Source organism: Cavia porcellus, unplaced genomic scaffold, assembly GCF_034190915.1.
Source record: "Cavia porcellus strain 051 isolate PalLab524CR breed Dunkin Hartley unplaced genomic scaffold, mCavPor4.1 scaffold_15, whole genome shotgun sequence".
Lineage (NCBI taxonomy): Eukaryota > Metazoa > Chordata > Mammalia > Rodentia > Caviidae > Cavia > Cavia porcellus.
The window spans coordinates 34428364-34451597 of NW_026947498.1; the positions used below are offsets into that span (position 1 = coordinate 34428364).

General features: G+C 33.9%; 1 protein-coding gene across 4 annotated transcripts in view; it reads left to right on the forward strand.

Annotated features, from left to right (window-relative positions):
• The window catches only part of Htr1f (5-hydroxytryptamine receptor 1F), a 137547-nt gene that overhangs the window by 18776 nt on the left and 95537 nt on the right, over positions 1-23234 (forward strand). For all 4 annotated transcript variants that reach the window (XM_063224767.1, XM_063224766.1, XM_063224768.1 and 1 more), the window contains one exon: positions 5990-6099. In XM_063224767.1, coding sequence (XP_063080837.1) covers positions 6055-6099 — 45 coding nt within the window. In that variant the 5' untranslated portion in view covers positions 5990-6054. The remainder of the gene's footprint in view (positions 1-5989; positions 6100-23234) is intronic.

Here is a 23234-nt window from a genome sequence, read left to right on the forward strand (position 1 = left end):
TGCAGTGCAACTCTGAGAATTCTGCACATACATTGTTTGCTTTTTGTTTGAAAAATTCAGAACAGAGAGATGTTAACTAACATGTAAATTAGTCTTCTGAATTATATGATCTGCAAAGAGCTGTCCTGAATACCTCCATATACACGACAAATACTCGACAGCTCGTCCAATATTAATATTATTAACACAAGTAGGCACAGAGAGTGGAGTGACTGTGACAGGGACATTAAAACTGTAATTGTCCCTCTGTATTTCTAGATTCTTCATGCATGGATTCAACTAATAGGGATCAAAAATAGGGAGAAAACAGGGATCAAAAATAGGGAGAAAAATGTCCATACTAAACGTGGAGAGATTTTTTTGTCAGTGTTACATAATCAATACAGCATAACAATTACTTACAGAGTCTTCATGTTGAATTGTATGTCATAATAAATTGAGATGATTTTGAGTATATGGCAGGATGTACATAAAGTTTAACTTTTATTTTCATTAATATGTTACAGTATATAAAGATAGAATTTATTGTGGGGAGTTGGTACATACACATAATGCATCTAAATTATTTTTTTATTTTTACTTTAAAGAGAAAAAACAATAATACAAAATTTCAAAACAAGCTAATAGGGGATTAACAATGGTTAATACATTGTGTATGATTAACTTCAAAATAGTTGCTCAGATTACAAGATGTTATAAGCAAGAAAGTTGATTAAACAATGTAAGTATAAACAATTCTTTTCAATAAACCAATAGCACTTTAAGTCTCTTAGGTGATATATATATATATAAAATGCATTCCTGTTCTATTGTATACTTTAGATCTTATTTACTCTTTCAATTTCTTACCCTAGGGAGACAATATGATGTTTATATATGCAAGTGTGGTTGATTTCACTTATGAGTATGATCTCAGTTTGCATCCATATACATATAAAAGCCTCCTTTATAGTTGAGTAGTACTCCATTGTATAAAAATATCACGTTTTATACAATCCTTGGTTGATGAGCATTTGTTTCTAAGATTTAGTTATTATAAATTGTGCTACCATAAACTTAGGTGCATATATATTACTGTGGTATAATGTTTTTAATTCTTCTGGAAAAACATGTAGAAGGGAAATAGCTGGGTCGAATTGGACCTCTAATCCTACTTTTTGAGGAATTTCCACACTGACTTCCACGGTGGTTGTACCACTCTACACAGTCACCAACAGTGGAGAAGAGTTCCTTTTTCCCACAGTTCTGCCAACATTTGTTATTGGTTGATTTTTTTGATAGCCATTTTTTCTGGAGTGAGATGGAATCTCAGTGTTATTTTAATTTGTATTTTTGAATGACTAATGACATTGAACATTTTTTCATATATTTATTTGCCATTTTTAATTCATCTGAGAAGTGCATATTCATCTCAGATGCCCGTTTTTGGATTGGGTCTTTGAATTCTGGGGATCTGATTTTGTTTCACTACTTTGTATGTTCTAGATAGAAGTCCTCTACCTTTGGGACAATTGGGTAAATTTATTACCTTCTCTTGAGTTTCCCTTTCACTCTGTTGATGATTTCTTTTGATGTGCAAAAACTTTTTAATAACGTAAGGTTCCAATTGTTGATTCTTTGAAGTACTTCCCATTTAGGTTGGATTTTGTTCATGGAAACTCTGCCTACTCTTATGTCTTCAAGGTTTCTACCTACTTTGTCTTCCATTAGGTTTAGTGTTTCAGTGTTAATATTTAGATCTTTGATCTATTTTGACTTTAGTATCTGGTGATAGACATGGTTCTAGTGTTAGTTTTTGGCATTTAGAGAACCAGTTTCTCTAGCACCATTTATTAAAGAAGCTATCTCTTCCAGTGAGCATGTTTGACCACTTTGTCAAAGATACGGTGGTTGAGTGTCTTTGTAGTTGTCTGCATTTTCTAATCTGTTCCACTGGTCGTTGGGTTTGTTGTTTTTCCCTACAAATAACTCAAATTTATCTTAATTTATGGCAAAGTAATGTTTCATTGCATACTAACATTTTCTTTATCCAAATTACAGTATCTGCAAAAGGGCTTAGACTGAATATATCATGGACACCTAGGGATAACTGTAGTCCATGTGCAAGAAGATCAGGCCAAAGGATGGGTGAGAATAGAGAGGCTTAGCCTCATTCTCAGACATAGCAAGGTTGCACATACTCCGTTTATCAAATGGAAATCCACCAAATAGCTGTATTTGAATCATCTTGCCACGTATCCCACCAAAAAATAGCTCACAAAGTGGAGCAACCCTAACACCAAAAGGATGTGGGGAGCAGGGAGAAAGGTAGAAAAATGACTCAACCTTAAATATCTGCCTAGGAGAAGATAGTGATCTGCATGGTGACTTAAACCTCTGCCATCTACACAGTGGGCTTGAAGGCTGCTTCTCTGTTACTCCTTTCTTAGTCTCCCAACTTGCTTTGCCTAACCCTGCTTCTCTCTGTGTGTGTGTTCCTATGTTTCTGTGTCCTATAAACACACCATCAAGTCTACAGGAGAAAACATAATCCAACAGGAAAGAATCCCAGAGCTCAAATTTAAGGAGGCTCTTACTCCCAGGGCCGTAAAAGTACCTCTATAAGTGTGGTGCCACAAGCCACTTCTTGAGCTGGAAGGAGAGAAAAGATCGCACAACTGGGTGTCTTTGCAATCCACTCCTTAACCTCCGTAAGAATATGACCAGCCTTAACAACTAGCACCTCAGTGGTGGATTTATAAACTATATACTGGGTACTTGTTGCCTTTTGTCTTCAGTTACAGTCAGAAATGCCACAAAAAATGTCCTCCTAAACTCTCTTAACATGTTTAACAGAGAAAATTTACTTCCAGATTTTCACTATTATGAACAGCTTAATTTATACTGCTTTATTTCATCTGAATTATTTTTTCATGATAATGACTCATCAATATGATTACTGGTCAAATGACATGAATGTTTTGGGAATGTGTTAATTCCTGCAAAAATTTTTTGAAGAATTTCACACTTGTTACTGTAAACATGGCTGTTTATTTTCCCATTACCTGACATATATGTAAATATTTTAATTGCTACTCTACTTAGGATAATATGCTATTATTGCTTAACTTTTGTATATTTTTGCATCTGTGCATTTTTTGCTTATTTTTATAAGACAACTTTATTTTTCATCAATTTTGTATATTTGGTTCTTCTAAATTTATGAAAAAAAATACTAACAGAATCTTAGTAAATTAACTCATCCAGATTGTTTTCTTCTCTCTTGTTTTTTCCAGTCCTTTAACATTATCATTTTTATGATATTTCTTTTAAAAATATTTTGTCTGCTTTTATTTTTCACACTCACATTCATGATAGGGTTTAATTTACATAAAATATTAAAATTAGTAATTATAAAAATTACAAATGACTAATGTTGCTATCTTAAAATATGGGATTATAATGTTTTAATATATAAAATAAAAAACAAAATATTTTATATCTCATAAGTTTGTACAAAACTAAAATCAATATAAATTAGTATTTCAACCAAAAATCCATGGTTATGCTTAGCAAATGAGAAAAATGAGCAAAAGTTAAATTTTGAATGTGAATAATTTCAATCTTAAATTCACTTAGCCTCTATACTAGTGACTTTCCAATCCTGGGGACAAAATTATCCCATACCTTCCACTTAAAGGAGGAGAGTTTTACAGGATTAAGACCATGGTGGGTTAGTTCCAATTTGGAAAGTACATGGCAGAAGAAAGCTACGCATCCATAATAGACAGGAAGCAGAGAAAGAGAGAGCCTGCTGTGAATCACCTCTCCAATCAGACCCCTAACCACACATGAGCTCATCAATGAATTAATCCATTGATGCATATTGTACCCTCATTATGCAATCACTTTTGAAAAGCCCTACTTCTGAACATATGAGACTGAAGGGGAAATTTTTTTATCAAAACCATAACAGTATCTTGTACAGACATTCTCCTAGTTAGTATAATATTATTGTTCATTTTAATATTCTGATTTTTTCATATTTCTGAGTTTTTAAGGTATGTGAGTTTTTAAAGGCATAGAAACATCTCAACTTTAAAAGACAACAGAAAAACAAGTCTATAACTAAAAATATGAAAAATATTTTAATTAAAATAAGAAAAAATGAAATGACATTAATCAAGATTTAACCATGACCTATGGTCATACACTGAAAAAGGTACCATTTCCAATGTGTTGAGAAATACATAACAGGATGGTCCTATAATATCAAGAGGCAATTTGGGGACTGGGGATTTAGCTCAGCAGCATAAGTGCCTGCCTTGCAAGCGGATCCCCGGTACCGATTAAAACATTTTTTTTTTTTTAAAAAGAGGCAATTAGATATTTAGAGCTATGCTAAAAAGTTGTTTTAGAATAATTTTCAAAAGCAACTCATAAAATGATCATATATTCACTTTGTTTAAATTTTAAAGATAAATTTTAGTAAGTTGCACAGTGATATTGGTATACTTGATTGAGATCAATTTAACAGATTTCTTATAATTGCCATTACTAATGTTCTCTCTTAAAGAGGAATGAATGTGCTTCATAAATAGGAAAGATTAAAGATTCAAATAGCAATGGCATTTATAATCCTATTTGTTTGATAAGGGTTTTGTTTAAATTTTAATATTTCAAGTACATCAAATTTTTCTTCAATGATACTAAATAATACTAAATAGGAGTGTAAGCATTCTTAACCATGCAAAACCAACTTATTCTTTCAAATATTCAATATTAATCCTGACTAAAAACACATGTTGAAAATGAATGCTTTTGGTGCGTGTAAATTATTTATATTAAAATTTTTGAAAAACATTGCTTTGATTTCAAGAATTATAAGCTTTCTGTATTATGCTCTTTTGTTGAAAGCCACTATGAAGTGGCTTTCAAGAAGCTATAATAAGTAAAACATATGGATCTGTATTTTTAAAGTTCTTTCAAGTGCATTACCCCTCTGTTCCTCTTATCAACTGTATGAATTGAAAAGGCCAATGTAATTAGGTCATGGATATTGTTGTTATGTTGGTTTTTCATGAGAAAGTGAGCCTCACTTAACACATCTAGTGACCTTATTGTACCTTACCTTTAATCTCACAACATATGTCAGTTAGTATGACATCGGATTATTTTAGATTAAAATGTTAATAATTAGAAGTCCCACACCTAGAAATATGTTTCCATTACCCTCCGAATTCCAAAATATGAGTGACTGCCTTTAGCTTGTTGACTAACACAAGTCCTGCTCACATGTGTAAATAATATCATAAGGAGCAGGTCAATCAATCCACTCTTCCAGAGGTCATAACTAAATTTCATTCAAATTTTCTAATTGATCATGCAGGCAAATGCCTAGTATTGACATTTCTAAGTGTTAGTTACAAAAAGAACTAATACTGTCATTATAATTCATTTCCTTTCAAGTGGAATAAGTCAGACACAAGTTTAAATATTCCCTCGTTTCACTTGTAAGAGAAACCCAAAGTGTAAACGAGGAGCACGATGGAGGATATATATAGTAAGTAGGAGGAACATTTCAAATGGGAAGGGAACAAAGGATGGGGGACAAGAGGAAAAGGAAAAAAAGAATGGGAGAAAGAATGGAAACAAATCTTATGCAAATGAAAATGCCAAGACGGGAGGAGAACTGGGAAAAATGAATTGAGATGTGTTATATACAGGTATAGTTTCCCTGTGACATCTGTGATCAATATGTATGACAAATATGCACCAATAAAAATAATAAAGTTTTTAAAAAATACAAGTATTTTAGTAGCCTTCACTAAAAAACTTACGTTTTCTCTGACTTCTCTACGTGATGTTTTGATTCATTAACAAATTGCAGTTCCTGGGGATGGGGGAAGAAAGCGCTTTAATTTAATAGACCAGAGTCAAGGTGAATTAAGGGAGGAAATTTCAGGAGAATACAAGGAAGTAATTTCTTTCTTTCTTTTTCTTTTGTAAGGAGGAGCTGAGGTGTGACTAAACTGGGCTCTGAATACTTCTCCATCTTCTTGCAAAGACAAGAACATGAGGCAGGGTGATAGAAGGCAACAATTCAACTTGTCACATATGGTGAGTATTTACAGGCTAAACCATGAAGCAAAATAAGTAAAAAATTAATAAGAAAATGCAAAAAAAAATGTACAGAATTGAAGAAATAAAAACAGAAGTGCTATTGGAGGGCTGAACCACTATTTTAAGGAAAAGGCAAGGGCACTGACTGACTGGTTCACTAAGGGCATAATGAGTCAGCAAAGGGGCCAGGTTGCTGATGAGATCCAACATGGCCCCCGGAAGCTGTGAGAAGAGGATGGGGTAGAAACAGGAAGTACTGCCAAAGGAATGTGAGGGCGAGTCCTCATAATTAAGGGAACAAAATGTAAGCCCATAGAAAGGGAAACACTCATAGAAAATGAAAAATAAGCATAAAGTACTGTATCAGAAAAAAAGACCTGCTAATTTTAAATTTAAAAAATAAATCGATCAATAACAATGATCATTTGGCAAATCCAATTTTTGGTTTTCATTACTTGGAAAGGTAATTAGACTTGATAGGCAAAAAGACCAATTTTAGGACTTATCCTTTCATGTGATAGGCTGTTTGAAGTAAGGTATATTTTAAGCAGAACTATTGTTTATATTGCTCAGTAACAAACTGCCCAAGCTCAGGACATTAAAAATAGTCTATCCATGAGAGGCACAACCTTTGTAGCTCATCCCCATTGCCTCTTATTCTAAGTGTACATAAGAAATCACATCACATAATAAATACCAGCCCTAGGGAGAGCAATGAATTAAGGAACCTATAATCCTTGCTTAGATTACAGAACAGGTCTATTAGCTCCTAATGAATATTATTCAAATCAGTAAACCTTCTGGGTCCATCGTGCTTATTAAAAGTGGAGGTGATAATATTAATTTCCCAATGAAGACTCAGTTGCCTGTGTTAATGAAAAAGTCTTTATAAAATTTGTTTTATATAAATGTATATCATATTTAGAAGAACAATGCAAACAATGCAGTAATCATGTTGTCATACTAAGCGTGACACACTACCTCATGAAAGCTGTAGTTACAAAGCTAGTATTTGTATAACAAATAAATTTTAAGTGGGTAGTCACAAAGTATTATCTATGAAATACATGTTCAACAGTTCATACCAGTTCATAATTTCATGGATTAGATTGAGATGGTCCCAGTGTTTTCTCATTCTCAGGATTATTTATACAGGTATTTGTTTTTATAGTGTTTTGTTGTTAATTTTCATGGAAAAGATAACTTATGGTTTATGATACAGGACTTTCTTATCCATGCTTTGCAGCTGATCTTCTAGGTTTTAGAATACTTTGGTAATCCATCTTCAGCTCTCCCTTCTTCATCCACACTAAGGTTTTCTCATCTGACTCCAGGGATTAAAAATGTGGGGTATGCAGAAGCCTTTCAGATTTTCAGCCCTAGCCCTGAATTCTCCATGACTTCTTGATTTGGTATTCAACAGCTCTGCTTATAACTCTAATATTAAATCGCAAAATAATTGTGTACCAAGTTAAATTTACTATATTTCATCTAAATTTGTTCTTCTCAAGCCTTCTCTAGTTTATAACATTACCACAAAACTCGTTCGTAGCTAAAGTAAAAAATGCAGGTGTCATTCTTTTTTTTTTTAATTTTATTTAAAAGGAAAAAGAGAAAAACACAAAACAAAACAAAGCGGTGTAAGGGTACAAGTAATACAAAACTACAAAAAAAAAAAAACAGTAAGAAATTACCAGTTAATAGATTACATATTATCATCTTAGAGATAGTTGCTCAAATCACAGTATCAAAGCATACAAAGTGGACATTCAAACAGTGAGACTGCAAACAGTTGTGTTCAATGATCCAACCAAAAACATTAATATGGTCAGCTATTTAACACTCCTAAACACACTTGCTGTTGTATCCTTTAGAGCTCTTTTTTTTCCCTCTCATTTTTACAACAAAATCCACACATTTCGAGTTTTATTACTCCTTAGTTCTTATTACTTTTTTTGGGGGGGGGGGAGAGAATAAAGTCAAATATGGCAAAACAAAGCTGTCAGTCAAAACCAAGGATAGACATAGCACATGATGTAAAACAGAGTACAAGGTTATCAACAATGGTTATCAACAATGTCTCTTGTTTCCTTAAAAAGAATTGTCTATCTCATTAGATACTATAAAGTTGAACAAAACAGTAGAGAACAAGACCAATAAAACTTAAGCATTGTAAACCTTACAGGACTTCCAAAGGAGACAATAGTCAAACCAGAATGGGCATCTTAGTGAATCTTATTGCCTTCAAAGTAGTTGCTTATACCCTCAAACTTGATACTATCATACAGAATGGAACAGAGTCTAATCAGTCAAAACAAGATCATGGGAGTATTACAGGACTTCAAAACAAGTTAATAGGAAATCAAAAAAAGTTACTATTATATATCCTGCTAATTTTTTTAATTTTTCCCCTTAATTAAAAAAAAAACAAAAAAATAACTAAATAACTTTTTTAATGAATAAGGGAGAGATTGAGATAAAAGAGGACATAACAATATAACAATACAGGTCAAAGCATGACTGTTTCAGCAACCTAGTGCTTCACCACCATATAACCCGACTTAATAGTAGTTACCATAGTGTCTGTCTTTTTCCTTGAAATATTTGATTAAAACTTCATATACTATAGCTTCAAATATTTCCATATCAAGAAGCCCAGAATAAAGCCTTTCCAATTAATAAGTGAAAACTTTATAGGGCTTCAAGGCCACATAATGGGGAATCATGATTACCACATATTTTTATATATTTGAATCATTACTTACATTAGGGAAACTATTCGGTATTCACACAAGGGAGATTGATTTATTTCACTTATGAGTATGGTCTCAAGCTGTGCCCATTTATTGATAAATATCTCAATGTGATTATTCTTTATAGCTGAATAATACTCCATTGTACAGAAATACCACAACTTTTTTATCCTTTCCTCAGTTCATGGACACTTGGGTTGTTTCCAAGATCTGGCGATTACAAATTGTGCTGCTATAAACATAGGTGCGCATATATCACTGTGGTATGATGCTTTCAGTTCTTCTGGGAATATGCCTAGAAGTGGAATAGCTGGAATAAATGGGACTTCCAATCCCAGCTTTTTGAGAAATCTCCAGACTGACCTCCACAAAGGCTGCACCAGTCTACACTCCCACCAACAGTGTAGGAGAGTTCCTTTTTCCCCACAGCCTCTCCAGCATTTGTTGTTGGTGGTTTTCTTGATCCTGGCTATTCTTTCAGGAGTGAGATGGTATCTCAGTGTGCTTTTAATTTGCATTTCTCTAATGACCAATGATGATGAACATTTTTTCATGTATTTATTTGCCATTTGCATTTCTTCATCTGAGAATTGCGTATTCATCTCACATGCCCATTTTTGGATTGGATCTTTGAATTTTGGAGGTCTGAGTTTTTTTTAATTCTTTATATGCTTTAGACAAGAGTCCCTTGTCTGAAAGAGAGTTCACTAAAATCTTTTCCCAGTTTGTGGGTTTTCTTTTCACTATGCTGGAGATTTCTTTTGACATGCAGAAACTTTTTAATAAGAAATGGTCCCAGTTATTGATTCTGGGAAGTATTTCCCGTGCAGTTTGAGTCCTGTTCATGAATTCTCTACCTACTCCTATGTCTTCAAGGTTTCTACCCAATTTGTCTTCCAATAGATTTAGTGTTTCTGTTTTAATATTCAGATCTTTGACCCATTTAGATTTTAATTTAGTACATGGTGATAGACATGGGTCTAGCTTTAGGTTTTGGCAAATGGAGAGCCAGTTTTTCCAGCACCATTTATTAAAGAGACTGTCGTTCTTCCAGTGAACCCACTTGGCTCCTTTATCAAAGATAAGGTGGTTGAGTGTGTTTGTAGTTGTGGTTGTATCTTCTAATCTATTCCATTGATCTTCGGCTGTGTTTTGATTCCAATACCATGTTGATTTTACTACTGTTGCTTTGTAGTATAACTTCAAGTCAGGGATTGTGATGCCTCCTGCTTTGTCTTTGCTGCTTAGATTTGCCTTTGCTATTTTAGGTCTCTTCTGGTTCCAGATGAAATTTAGGAGTGATTTCTCTAGATCTATAAGGTATGTTGATGGTATTTTTATTGGGATTGCATTGAATCTGTATAACAGTTTTGGGAGAATGGCCATTTTCACAATGTTTGTTCTTCCTATCCATGAGCAAGGGATGTCTTTCCATTTTCTGAGATCATCTTCAATTTCTTTTTTCAGTGTATTATAATTTTCACTGTATAAGTCTTTCACTTCTTTCGTGAGTAATTCCTAAATATTTCATTTTTTTTGCTTGCTAATGTGAAGAGTGTAGTTTCTCTTATTTCCCTCTCTCTGATTTTGTTGTTCATGTATAGGAATGCTATTGATTTCTGAGTATTGATTTTGTATCCAGCCACATTACTGAATTTATTTATTGTATCTAAGAGTCTTTCAATGGAGTTTAGGGGGTCTTCTATGTAGAGTATCATGTCATCTGCAAACAATGATAATTTAACTTCTTCTTTTCCTGTTTTTACCCCTTTTATTTCTCTCTCTTGCCTAATTGCTCTGACTAGTACTTCCAGTACTATATTAAATAGGAGTGGTGATAAAGGATATCCTTGTCTTGTGCCTGATTTTAAAGTAAAGGCTTTCAATTTTTGGCCATTTAGTATGATGCTGGCTATTGGTTTGTCATAAATGGCCTTCATTATATTTAGGTAAAGACCATCTATTCCAATTTTCTGTAAAGTTCTTATCATGAATAAATGTTGGACCTTATTGAAGGCTTTTTCTGCATCTATAGAAATGATCATGTGATTCTTATTTTTGGCTTTATTGATATGGTGGATTACTTTTATTGATTTGCATATGTTGAACCATCCTTGCATTCCTGGGATGAATCCCACTTGGTCATGGTGTATAATCTTCTTGATGATTTGCTGCATCCAATTTGCCAATATTTTATTGAGGATTTTTGCATCTGTGTTCATTAGGGAGATCGGTCTATAGTCCTCTTTTTTAGTTGGGTCTTTCTCAGGTTTTGGTACCAGAGTAATATTTGCTTCCAGGAATGACTTAGGAAGGATTGCTTCCCTTTCAATTTCACTGAATAGTTTGAGGAATGTTGGCATTAGGTCTTCTTTGTATTTCTTGTAGAATTCTGCAGTAAATCCATCTGGGCCTGGGCTCTTCTTTGTAGGTAAGGACTTAATTACATTTTCAATTTCATTAACAGAGATTGGGTTATTCAGCAGGTTTACATCCTCTTGATCTAGCTTTGGTACTTCATATTTTTCTAAGAATCTGTCTATTTCTTCTGTGTTATCAAACTTTTGAGAGTAGAGGTTTTCGAAATAGGTGTTGATGATCTTCTGTATTTCTATTGGGTCTGTAGTGATTTCACCTTTTTAATTTCTTATTGCATGAATTTGAGCTTTTTCTTCCCTTTTTTAAATAAGGTTGGCTAGGGGCTTATCGATTTTATTTATTCTTTCAAAGAACCAACTCTGATTCGTTGTTTCTTTGGATTGTTTTCTTTTGCATTGATCTCTATTGCATTGATTTCTGCTCTGATTTTTATAATTTCCTCTCTTCTTTTGGCTTTGGGCTTGACTTGTTCTTCTTTTTCTATCTGTTTGAGGTGTGTAGCATCAAGTTATTTATTTGTATTCGTTCTGTTTTCCTGATGTGGGAACTCAGTGCAATAAATTTTCCTCTCAGGAGCAGGTGTCATTCTTGACCCCGCTTTTGTCTTTTTCAGCCCATTTCTACCTATGGGCTAATCATGCTGATGATACTCCATGTAACAGAGAGAGAGAGACAGAGACAGACAGAGAAATAGAGACAAAGATAGACAGAGACAGAGAGAATATATTATATGCAATCATACCCCATAAAATGCCACATGATTGGATCCCTATCCACTGTTCATTTTTCAGAAATATTCATTTTCTCTTAATATTCTTCATGCTAGAAACTAGATTCATGTTTTAAGTATTTATTGTATATTGCCATCTTAAGGCAAGACTATTTTAAAAATTATTCCTAGGTTCATATCTACAATAGTGCCTGACACATTGTAGACACCCAATAATACCTGATAATGAATAAATTCACTAATATAGTATAAATCCTTGATTATGGACAGGCGTGGAATTGTTGGGAATTAGATTTACAGATGTAATTAACCACCCATTAATGTGATAGACTGCAACACATATATTGGTGTAGTTTCACAAACATATTCTCTGTTCCTGTTGGTATTACTTTTGACTAAAAAGAGCCCCAAAAAAGGCATACTAATTCAAATAAATAAACATACCTATCTTGTAACTTTTCAAAAATGAAAACGCTGAAACACAAGAAAGTTGATGTCTTTTTGTTTCTATTAGGAACCATCTCTGCATCCACTCTTCTCTACTTTCCAAATTTTTATACTTTGAGTATATTTTATATCTATCCTATTAGAGTGAAAAATTTATACTCATATTTGATTACAATGCTATTAAAAGTATTATTATGCTTTTTTATTTTAAATTGTGCCATAGACAAAGCACTTAAAAATACCACATTAATAAACTTGTTCTCCTCCTCCACAATCTCTTATTCGCCCTAACATTTTAGACATTGTGATTTGTATGTATATCTCTCACTACTAAGTTAGTATCTGAACTAGTACTGAAAGTCATACTGGAAATATTCAAATGATCCAAAATAATAATGCTCAGGAGTATTCTGACCTCACTGATAATGAATTTTGTAGCCCACTACTTTGTCATTTGCTTAGGCCCTCAGTAAGTTAATTACTAGAAATATAAGAAGTAGGATACTATGAAATCCCTGGTTCTTGCCTCCTGAATCTGGTAATAACAAAAATATGTCTGATTGTTTTCAGGTCAGATTTAATATCCTAATCACAGAGCTTATTCTGTTTTGCATATTTTGTACGTTGGTTGATGGATCCTTGCTTTATCCTGCCTCCTATACCAGAAGAGCCATTCATTAATGCCTCTCTATCCTTCATGTCATATATTAGTTGAGTCACCAGATCCTCTCAGTTCTGCATACAGACTATCTGTGGCATTTGTTCTCTTTCCTTGAGCAAAATGGCTTCTTTTAACGATTGATTCATTCTACTTCATAAAGGTACATTCACTAGATTTTGACTCTGCTGCCACTCTCCCATAAACTACGGAGGGTGCAACTCAGAACCATGTCCCAACGCCCTCTTCCTAAAAGGTGACAAAGTTTGGAAATGGTCATCTTGTCACTACACTCAGTCACAGACTTAAAGCTTGAGGCAGGAGAGTCCACGGTAAGACTGTAAGTGGCACCAGTCAGGCTTGGTATCAGACTTCTTTGCATCTTCCATTGGTATGATCTTGAGCATATTCACCAATCTAAAACTTAATTTAACCATATTTGTCTTGGAGATAATAATTTACATTGTTTTGCATTGTGTAAAGACTCAGTAAGATCACACATATTAAAAGATATTTGCTAACGTATGTTGAATACTTACCAGCAATATTGCCATTCTTTTATTCTCCTATCACCTCTAGGTATCATCAGATGGTACCTAGGAAGCTCTTTACAGCTACCATTTCAGAATCACAGGTTCTTTAATTTCTCAAACAGTGCACAGGAACCTGAATGGGACCCCATTTTGTGTCTCAGTTCACCTGCTTGTTTTCATGTGTCTGTACATCCTCATCCTACTGTACTGGAAACTGTTTCTGTCAATGTTGTTTTCTTGCTTAACAACACGTCAACAACTCCCACTGTGTTATAAGTGAAAATCACGACTTCTTAGTCTTCCCTACTCTAGTCTCATCACATTTTGACAGAATTAGTCTCTGCCACGCTTTCTTTTTGCCTGCCTGGCTTCCTCGTAAAGTTTATGGTGCCATCCTTTAGTCTCTATAATAGGTGTCCAGTCAACTCTCAGTATTCCAAAATAAAATTTTCTATAAAACTTTGCCAAAAGTTTTTATTTCACAAAATTGATTTTTTGCTACTTAATGTTTTCTATGTGCTTTGATATGTTTCTGTAAGCATGTGTCTTGCTCTGATAGCATTATTTGTCTAGTATTTATCTGACCCACTACCATAAAAATTCTTTAAATGCATAATAACAGTACCACAGTGCCTAGACTATGCCACATGAATGAATCCCTAGCCACTAGTTCATATTTCAGAAACATTCATTTTCACTTAATATTCTTCATGCTAGAAACTAGATTCATGTTTTTAAGTATTTATTGTGCCTAGACTATGCTTAAAACCCATAAATCATGCACAATATAAGTTGATATTACCACTATATCTATTGCCCTTATTTAATATTTTTTATTTTTCCAGTCATGTTTTTATCTGAATTTTGTCCAACTGTGCTACCACTTTTAATTTTGTATCATATACACATGTGATTTTTAGACAAATGCTGTCTTTATATCATCCTGAGCACCAAGACTTAAAAGATAAATAAATATTTCAGTATGTACATTTTTTCCATTTGCATGAAAATATAATTCTGTAAATGAGCTTGATGTTAAGAAATTTCAACACTCTTATTTAAAACATCCTTAATCATGTTTTTGTCATTTTATAAAATAAATAAATTGGGAACCAATGAAGCATAATTTGAACAGTCTTCAAAATAAACACTTGTGATTAATTCCCAATGTTCTTTCACATTTCTAGTTAATGCCAAACAATGTATCCCTACCTTATTGACCCTGAGCAAAATATTTTACCTGCAAAAGGGTGAAGAAATATAGGATAATCTGGCATCCAACTACTGTGATGCCTTTAACTCAGTACCACCAACTAAACAAATATCACAAATCCATAGAAACGGTACCTTTTGCCCATAGGGTAATACAGTCAACGTTTGTGTACATATGCACAGGTCCTCATCACTAAGATAAAGACCACATAGATTAGAGCATTAAAACTCCTTCCTAGCAGCTTGTTCTGTGATGGACCTAAATCAGAAAGTGTGAAGATTTACAGATCCATCTGGGCAGAGGAGAGTAACTGTACTCTTCCCTGCCGTATTTATCATATGCTTATATTATTATTTGTTTACCATCTTTTTATAAATTCTATTTCAAGAAATCTGGTAATTTATAGTATGTTTCTACATTCTTCAACTCACTGGAGAATTTTCAAAAGCCTACTTTGAGAACTAACTGACAAAGCAGAGAACTTGAACTTCCGACATAACTTGAGCTGGGAGTACCATTCAAATTTGATTGGCTAAGCATTAAATATATATATATATATATATATATATATATATATATACATATATATGTTACTCTCATGCTCAGTGAATGATAAGAATATTTTAGCTGCTTTTTATTACTTTAAAAGGAATTTTTAACAAATTCAGTTTAAGAATAAGTAGAACTCCTAGTTATCTATAACAATAGAGAATGGAAAATTGGAATCTACTGATAATCCAAAATTTTATTTTAAGAACATATTAAGCCTTTGCTCCCAGTGAGCTTCTTCACTTTTCTTAGAGCTCAGAATTAATTTATGCAGATTCTATCGTTTATATTTAGGATACCTCATGCCTTACTGATCAAGCACTGAGCCAAGAATAGCTGGGGAAAAAAATATAATCAGAAACTTAACAACTTGAATCAATCACAAATTTCATATTTAACCCTTGATAATTCAAAATACAATAAATCTTCATTTTGGTTTTTATGGTAGAAATAGACATTCTAAGATAGAATAAATGCAAAACATTTTGAGTGAATACTTTGTAAATGAATTCACAGTAAAGGCAAATATATTGCCTCTGTACCAGAACCAAGCTGCATCATCTTCAGCCCCAATGTCTGACATTTGACATTATTAAGGAGACATATTAATAAAATAATGTTTGAAAGTTATATTTCAGATATTTGAAACTTTTGTCAGAGTTTCAGAAAGGAAAAACTTCCTGGATAGTGGATAAATAAGGAAAATATTTTTGTTTGTTTTGTTTGTTGTTTTGTTTGCTGTCATCTTCAAAACTGTATAACACAGTTTTAATGTCTGAAAATCACAATTTCCTAACTCGAAGTTTCTCTTAAACTCAAAGGGTCTTAACCCATTTGCTTCAGTTGTCAAGCAACAGCTGTGCATGTGAAAGTTCTGCCCCTTGTTAAGAATGTTTAAACTGATAAGGACAACATTCTTTAACCTCTGTGTTAAGTGCTCTTCTTTCTGGCCTGAAATCGGCTGGTAATATTGCCATTCTTTCCATGAGCAGACTGCTTCCTCTGAGAGTTATTTTTAAATCAAGGCGTCTAGAGCAAAGAGGTTTCTGTCTCTGCTAAGTGCCCAGAGTTTTCTCAATCAGGAACCAGAAAAAAATAAAAACCCAAACTGTTTTCCTCATAAAACTATTTCCCAAGCGTTGTCCCTAAGCCTCCTAAATGAAAATAACCTAATCCACTTGTACAAAACCTGCGGTTTCTTAGTTTTGTTTCTGTTCTGCTGCATTGCTCCCTCCAAGCTGGAAGCAGGGAACCAATATTTTAATAGGCAACTCAGGTGATATGCATCCCCCCAAAAATGCCATTTTTTTTTTTTTTTAAGGAAAGAAGCCTTTTTGTATTTTTATATATCTGAGACTTGGTCTCAGATTTTTAACTTTTCATTTTGGAAAAAAGCATTTACTTACAATTTTAGTAAATAACTTCAGAATCAGCAGTTACAGGCTGAATCTTGAATATGTTTAAAGGAAAATTATTTTGTTCTGTCTTCAGAAAATACATAGATTGGTTGCTTAACCTAGGAGTATATGCTCATTTGTATTTACCAAGAAACTGCTTAAGACAATGAGTACTTTAACTGTCGCTATGTGGTAGTCATGTTCCTAATAAATTGTAAGGGTTGTAGTATATAACACTGATATTCAGTCAGCTTTCCATACTCAAGGTTGTGTATCTGAAGATTTAACTAACTGTGGACTGAAAACTAACTGCGTGGAATATTTATAGAATTTATCTTGCTGCTATTCACTTATTTTTGTTTGGGTTTTTTGTTGTTGTTGCTATCATTTTTTGAGACAGAGTTTCTCTATGAAGTTCAGGCTGGCCTTAATTCACTATGTAGTCCAGACTGATCTCAAATTCTTGGCAATCCTCCCGCCTCAATCTCCCCAGTGCTGGGATTATAGGAATGTACCACCAAACCCAGATTTCTTACTGTTTAAGCCCTGCTGTGTAAAAACTACTCACAAAAAATTGATGTTTATTAGCTATTCTATATCTAGAGGTGATTTAAAATATTGGAAGATATGCATAGGTTATATGCAAATACTATTTCATTTTGTAAGAGACCTGAGCATGCAAGGATTTTTTTTGGCAGAAGCCCTGTATACAACTCTTCACAAATACTGAAGGATAACTATATTGGGTGTAAAACCCAAGCTGGAGTCCTCTAACCAGTAAGCTACACATAAAATGCAACTGAACTTCTAATTTAGAATTGTAGAAGGTATATGTATATGTATATGTATATGTATATGTATATGTATATGTATATGTATATTATGATCATGTGTGATCAGAAATTTAGTGACTGCTGCTGCCTAATTCCATCCAATGGACAGATAGCTTCATAAACACTTTATGATGGATCCTCATTCACCTTATTTACACAATCCAGCACCATGTGACTCTCTCTGGCTCTTCTCCTCAGTCAAAATGACCATAAAATATAAACATTTTAAATTGGCTCAAGACAGCCACAACAGCACAACTGTAGGCATTCACCAAAGAGGATTTCAAGAACTGCTTCAGAAGGTGATAAGAATGATAAGTGTGTTTGAAGTGAGGGCAAATATTTTAAAGGGAATTAATGGCAATGTGTCTTTTACTTTAATAATTTTTTTAGATTTAAATATTTACCATAGTTTTCAATTGCATCTCAAATGTATGTGTGTATATATATGTACAAATAAATATTCATATAAATGTGATCATATACACATCAAAAATTAAAACAATTTGAGTTTAAAACCAGATATTGTTTTAGAAAAGATGGTTTTTTTTTTCATTTTTCCAAAGCTGAGATTTTTAAACTAGTACATTTTTATTTGCTTGTTTAGGCCTAGGAAAGTTAATACAGGCGGTGGTTACAAACTTCAAGGGCTATGCAAATGTTATGATCTGCAATGTTTATAACAGTGATAAACATCACAAATATCAGTGAACTCTGATGCATATGAATGAATGAAAAATGTCTTAGTCGAGGGTCAGGCAATCTATGCCTGCAATTCACGTCCAGCCTGCTACCTATGTTTCTATACCCTGGAGCAAGGAATCATTTTTAGGTTTTTTAATATCTGAAGTATCAAAATGATTTTAGTATTGTATATCAAACAAAAATGACAGGAAATTTAAATTTCCAAACCCATCAACTAGACCTTATTGGAAAGCAGCCACACTCATTTGTTTTAATCGCAAGATGTTTGCTTTCCTGCCTCAATGATACAGTTCAGGAATGACAGCAGAGATTCCATGACCTGCAAAGTTGAGAACATTACTCTCTGGCCCTTTAAAGAAAGTTTACTGATACTTTAATTTATACAAAGTGTCTTATGTCCACGATACATAAAAGTGAACAGGATCTGTAATCTAATCAAGTGATTTATCTCTATATTAAATGCCTTCCTGACATTATTCTGAACTCAAAAAATTAATTTTTTTGTTCTGGACTGTTGTTCCTGTTCTACATATTCTTGGCATGAAGTAAAACTGATTCGAGCCATAACTATTCAGGTTTGGCTATATGGTTTGTAGGTCCTAGCAGGCAGGAAACCCTCTAAACTGGAGATGTACTAAGTATGGAGTCTGCAGTCAGAGGGGCAATGCAGCTGCCAGTCCCAGCGTGAACAGCACTGTGTTTCACCTTCAGCAGAGGGTGGCAATGACCAAGGAGGGAAAGACAGATAAGTGGTATCCAGAGAACCAGAGGGAAGAAGAACAGAGATTGAACACGCACTGAAGCGCTAAGCCCTTGGCTTCTGTTCCAGTGTCCCAGTGGACTTCATTAAAATATAAAGTCGAAGATAAAATTACTAATACTTTTGAGAGAGAAACCACAGAACAATAAACTTTTTTGAGCCTGATCACACTGGCTCACTTCCTAGGACCTGCTGCCTACTACATCGTCGAATATGCCTTCATCACTTAAAGGTTCTCTCTGGTCCCCAGTTTACATAGTGACACAATGTGCTGCTGATGTCTACCCCCAAAATTTAGGAATTCACAATAGAAAATGCATATGAAACTATTTTAAAGTTCTTGGTTGTTTTTCAGTGTTTCCTTCCAGGACTGAAGCAAGAAGCAGTAGCTCCACCACAAAGACTGAATTACTATTTCCCTACTCTTAAAAAGTTCAAATTCTCTATTAACATGAACTAGTCATGGACATGTCATGCAGACTCTTAAAGAGATGATCGTACTGATCCTGAACTGATCCAGTGGTGGACACAGCCAGTTATTTGCAAATCAGTGTTCCTGGGCACTTGTTAGCTAGTCTCTTACTCTCTGGGTCTTCACACCTTAAAAAGCAAGCAGCAAACATTCCTGAAGCCCTTTTTAGAACCTTACATTCACTGTGCAAGAAATCCTAGCTTGATTTTCAAGTACACAGCTGTAATCCCAGCACTCTGCTAGGTTTAATTCCCAGTACTGAAATACACACACACACACATACACACACACACACACACACACACACACACACACACACACACAGAGATATATATTCACAAGCACCAAACTGTAATAATCCCAAAGATTATTTTCAAGGATTATATTCAAAAGCAAATGTCATCCCCTCTCTTTACCATAAGTAAGGCAGTCAGCATGCATTTCAATAGTGACCAGTGGATATACTGCTCATTTAGTCATGGATTTCATACTTGTGTTTAACATCTTTAAGGAGGATTGTGATTCTAGTAAATCAACTCAGAATTTAGGAAAAAAGGCAACAACTTTATTCTGGTCTCAGAAAACTAAGACTATGAATAAATGCAGTGTATTCATGGAAAGTGTCTTTGCCAAAAGTATTCTCTTACCCATTGTAATTTTTTTGCTTTTACCATAAACTAGGACATTTACGCTCTCAGTTTTTGCATTCTAAAATACAAGTTACTAATTTCCATTCTTAGTTCTATATTTTATAAATTACTGATTGTAAATTATTAATGTAGTATCATTATAACTAAAGAAAACTTCATGGCACAGGAAGAGCATTTCGTATAGTGATAGGTTGTGATTAAGTGTCTTAGAGGATCTTTTTCTCAAAAGTTCAGTGTGCTCACAAAAAATTAAAAGTGATATGGTCTCCCTTAACATAGCTTATTAATCAATAGATTCTATAATTAAATATTCACTTTCATTAGTATTAATTTTTTAGTTATCGATATCAGCAAACCAACAAAACCATTTTCTAAAAACTGAGGGGAAAGGGATTTAACTCACGCACCTGAACAGGTCCTGAGTTCAGGGTCTCACACAATCTCATAAAGTCTCACTTGCCGATTCCATTGCTTGGTATGGATCCACACACTATTTTAAATTTTCAGATATTTGGATCTTTACACTGACCTCTGGTGTACTGTGGATCCTTTGTACGGTTGCTTTCTGTAAGCAATAATTTAATGATCTCTCTCTAGGTCTGTGTTCTTAGCTCTCTGTACACTCCTCCACCCACTCACTCCACAATCCAATCTTCCCTATACAATCCGAACAAATTAAGTCACTGAGCTAGCAAATCACACAGACGGTTGAACACAGTTTGGCTAGGCCAAGACTGATGCTGTTTCCGTTATATTGCCCCATAGAAAAAATAATTATCTCGTTCATCTTTTTAAATCTTCCATCATTATAGGGCTTTTAAAAACAGAAGGCATATTGTCGCTGACACAAAACAAATGTTTATGTTTACCTGAAGAGTCTTGGTAAAAATGCATGAAAATTCTGTAGTCCTTTTCCTCCTCCTCACCTGACAATCCCTTACATTGTTTTGGCTAGAACATTTATTAGAATCAGTTTGTTAAATGCTGGTTTTGTGCCTTTACATTCTGAAACTTTTAATTTTTACTAAAATATAATATGCATTACATATTCCCAAAGAAATAGAAGAACAAAAGTATTATTTCAGTATCTCCCTAACTGTATGAACAAATATACAAGCATGAAAGGGGAGTGAGGATCTGTGGTCAGTGTGGCTACTGGCTTAAAGAAAATACATCCACTATGTATTATTTTAAATTCTAGACTTCTGTGAAGTCCTTAAAAATTAGAATAAAATAAACATTTTTTAAGATTTCCAAACAAACCTTCGCTCATATCTCATTCTCATTACATATATTTTTATTCTCCAAATATTATGTTTCGAGAGGAAAGATGATGAGACAGGATCTCACTATGTAGTTCATGCTGGCCTCCCGCCTCAGCCTCTGAGTGCTAGAATTATAGGGGTTAGTGGCCACGCCCGGTTACTTCCTCTAAAATTAGAGGTTAATTAGATTATGAAAGATTCCTTTTCATTAAGGTTATTCTCTGGGAAATTAAGAATCTTTCAGTATTAGCAACATAACACTCAAAAAAGTTTTGATAATGAGACGACACATTATAATATGTTATAAACATCACATAAGCTACGTGTAATAGAATTTCAAATTTCAGAAATAATTTTACGGAGGAAAATTCTAAAATAATGGCAAGTACTAAGTGATTAAGGCAGAGAAGTCATAATGAAATATTACCACGTGTGCGATGTCCTTAAAGTATCTATTTCAAAGCAGTATCCAAACAGGAGGAAAAGCAATAGACTGGAATCTCTACAGGATACAAATCAAGCCATACTTTAGATTTTCCCTTTATAAAAAAGTAATCCTTTTGAAACTCTGTCTCTAATATATGAGGAACTCTGCCCCAGGAAAAATATTTTCCTCCCCAAGAGACCAGTGTCAACTAATTTTCAAAAGCTGAAAAGCTCCTTTAAGAACTATAAAACAACAGGCACAGAAGTGAAGGACGTGCTTTATAGATGCTGTAGTTGGTCTAATAAACCAAAGTGTTGATGAGTTTCCCGTGTTCAGACAAGCTTTTATGACCTCTGCCTTCAAAGGAGACCTGGTAAACAGTTATTCAAGTTGGCCTGTAGAATTGAAACCACAGGGATTGTCTCTCTATGGGGTGTCTGGAATGATGCCAGAGTTTCTACCAGAAATAATAAAGTTATGTTCACTGAAGAACAGTATCAGAAACAAAAATATTAGTAAGTGAAAAAGTTAAAGCATCTTGTAAAATCTTTATGAAATTAATCTCTTGACTTAAGATAACTTAATTCATGTTTGACTGGATTCTGTTCAAGGTATTACTTGTTTAATATCACGTGATTTCTAGTCCAAGCTAGTAAATGTTACTTGTGTTCTTATTGAGTGTATTTTCTAATATTCTTGATGTTTACATCTTATCCATTGTTTTGAAATACCTTTTTTTTATCGGTACTGGGGATCGAACTCATGACTGCCTGCTTGCAAGGCAGATGCTTATGCCACTCAGCTAAATCCCCAGCCCCTTGAAATACCTTTTGAGCAAATGTAATAATTTTCTCGCTATAGCTATTATATATAGCTGGTTGCCAACTTCTTGACTGTGCTTTTCAAGTAAGTATGTTATTATGCATTGCTTAAGTTCTCTTTGTTTAACTAACATACTTTTCAGAGTTTATGGATATTTTATATGTTGCATTTGTTTTTAAATTATGAATTCTTACTTGGATATTAAATATACATTCTCTACAGAAAATCTTATCTTGGTATCTTCACTCAGAAATTCCTGGATTTTAAATTCTTGAGGTGCATGGGTTTCATTCATCAAATCACCGGCACTTAGCATGCAATAGGCAGCCAATTCTTCAGACATCTTTAATGGAACCCTACGTATGCTCTACCATTGTCTAGAGTGAGGGGCATACAGTAATCCAAAGTCCCTACTGTTGTAGGGCTGACATTATTCTGGAGAGGACACAAGCAGCAAACAGATAATTAAACACATAGTAAGTCATATAAAAATGGTATGAAGGCAAACCAACACAACAGACAATCCCATATTTACACAT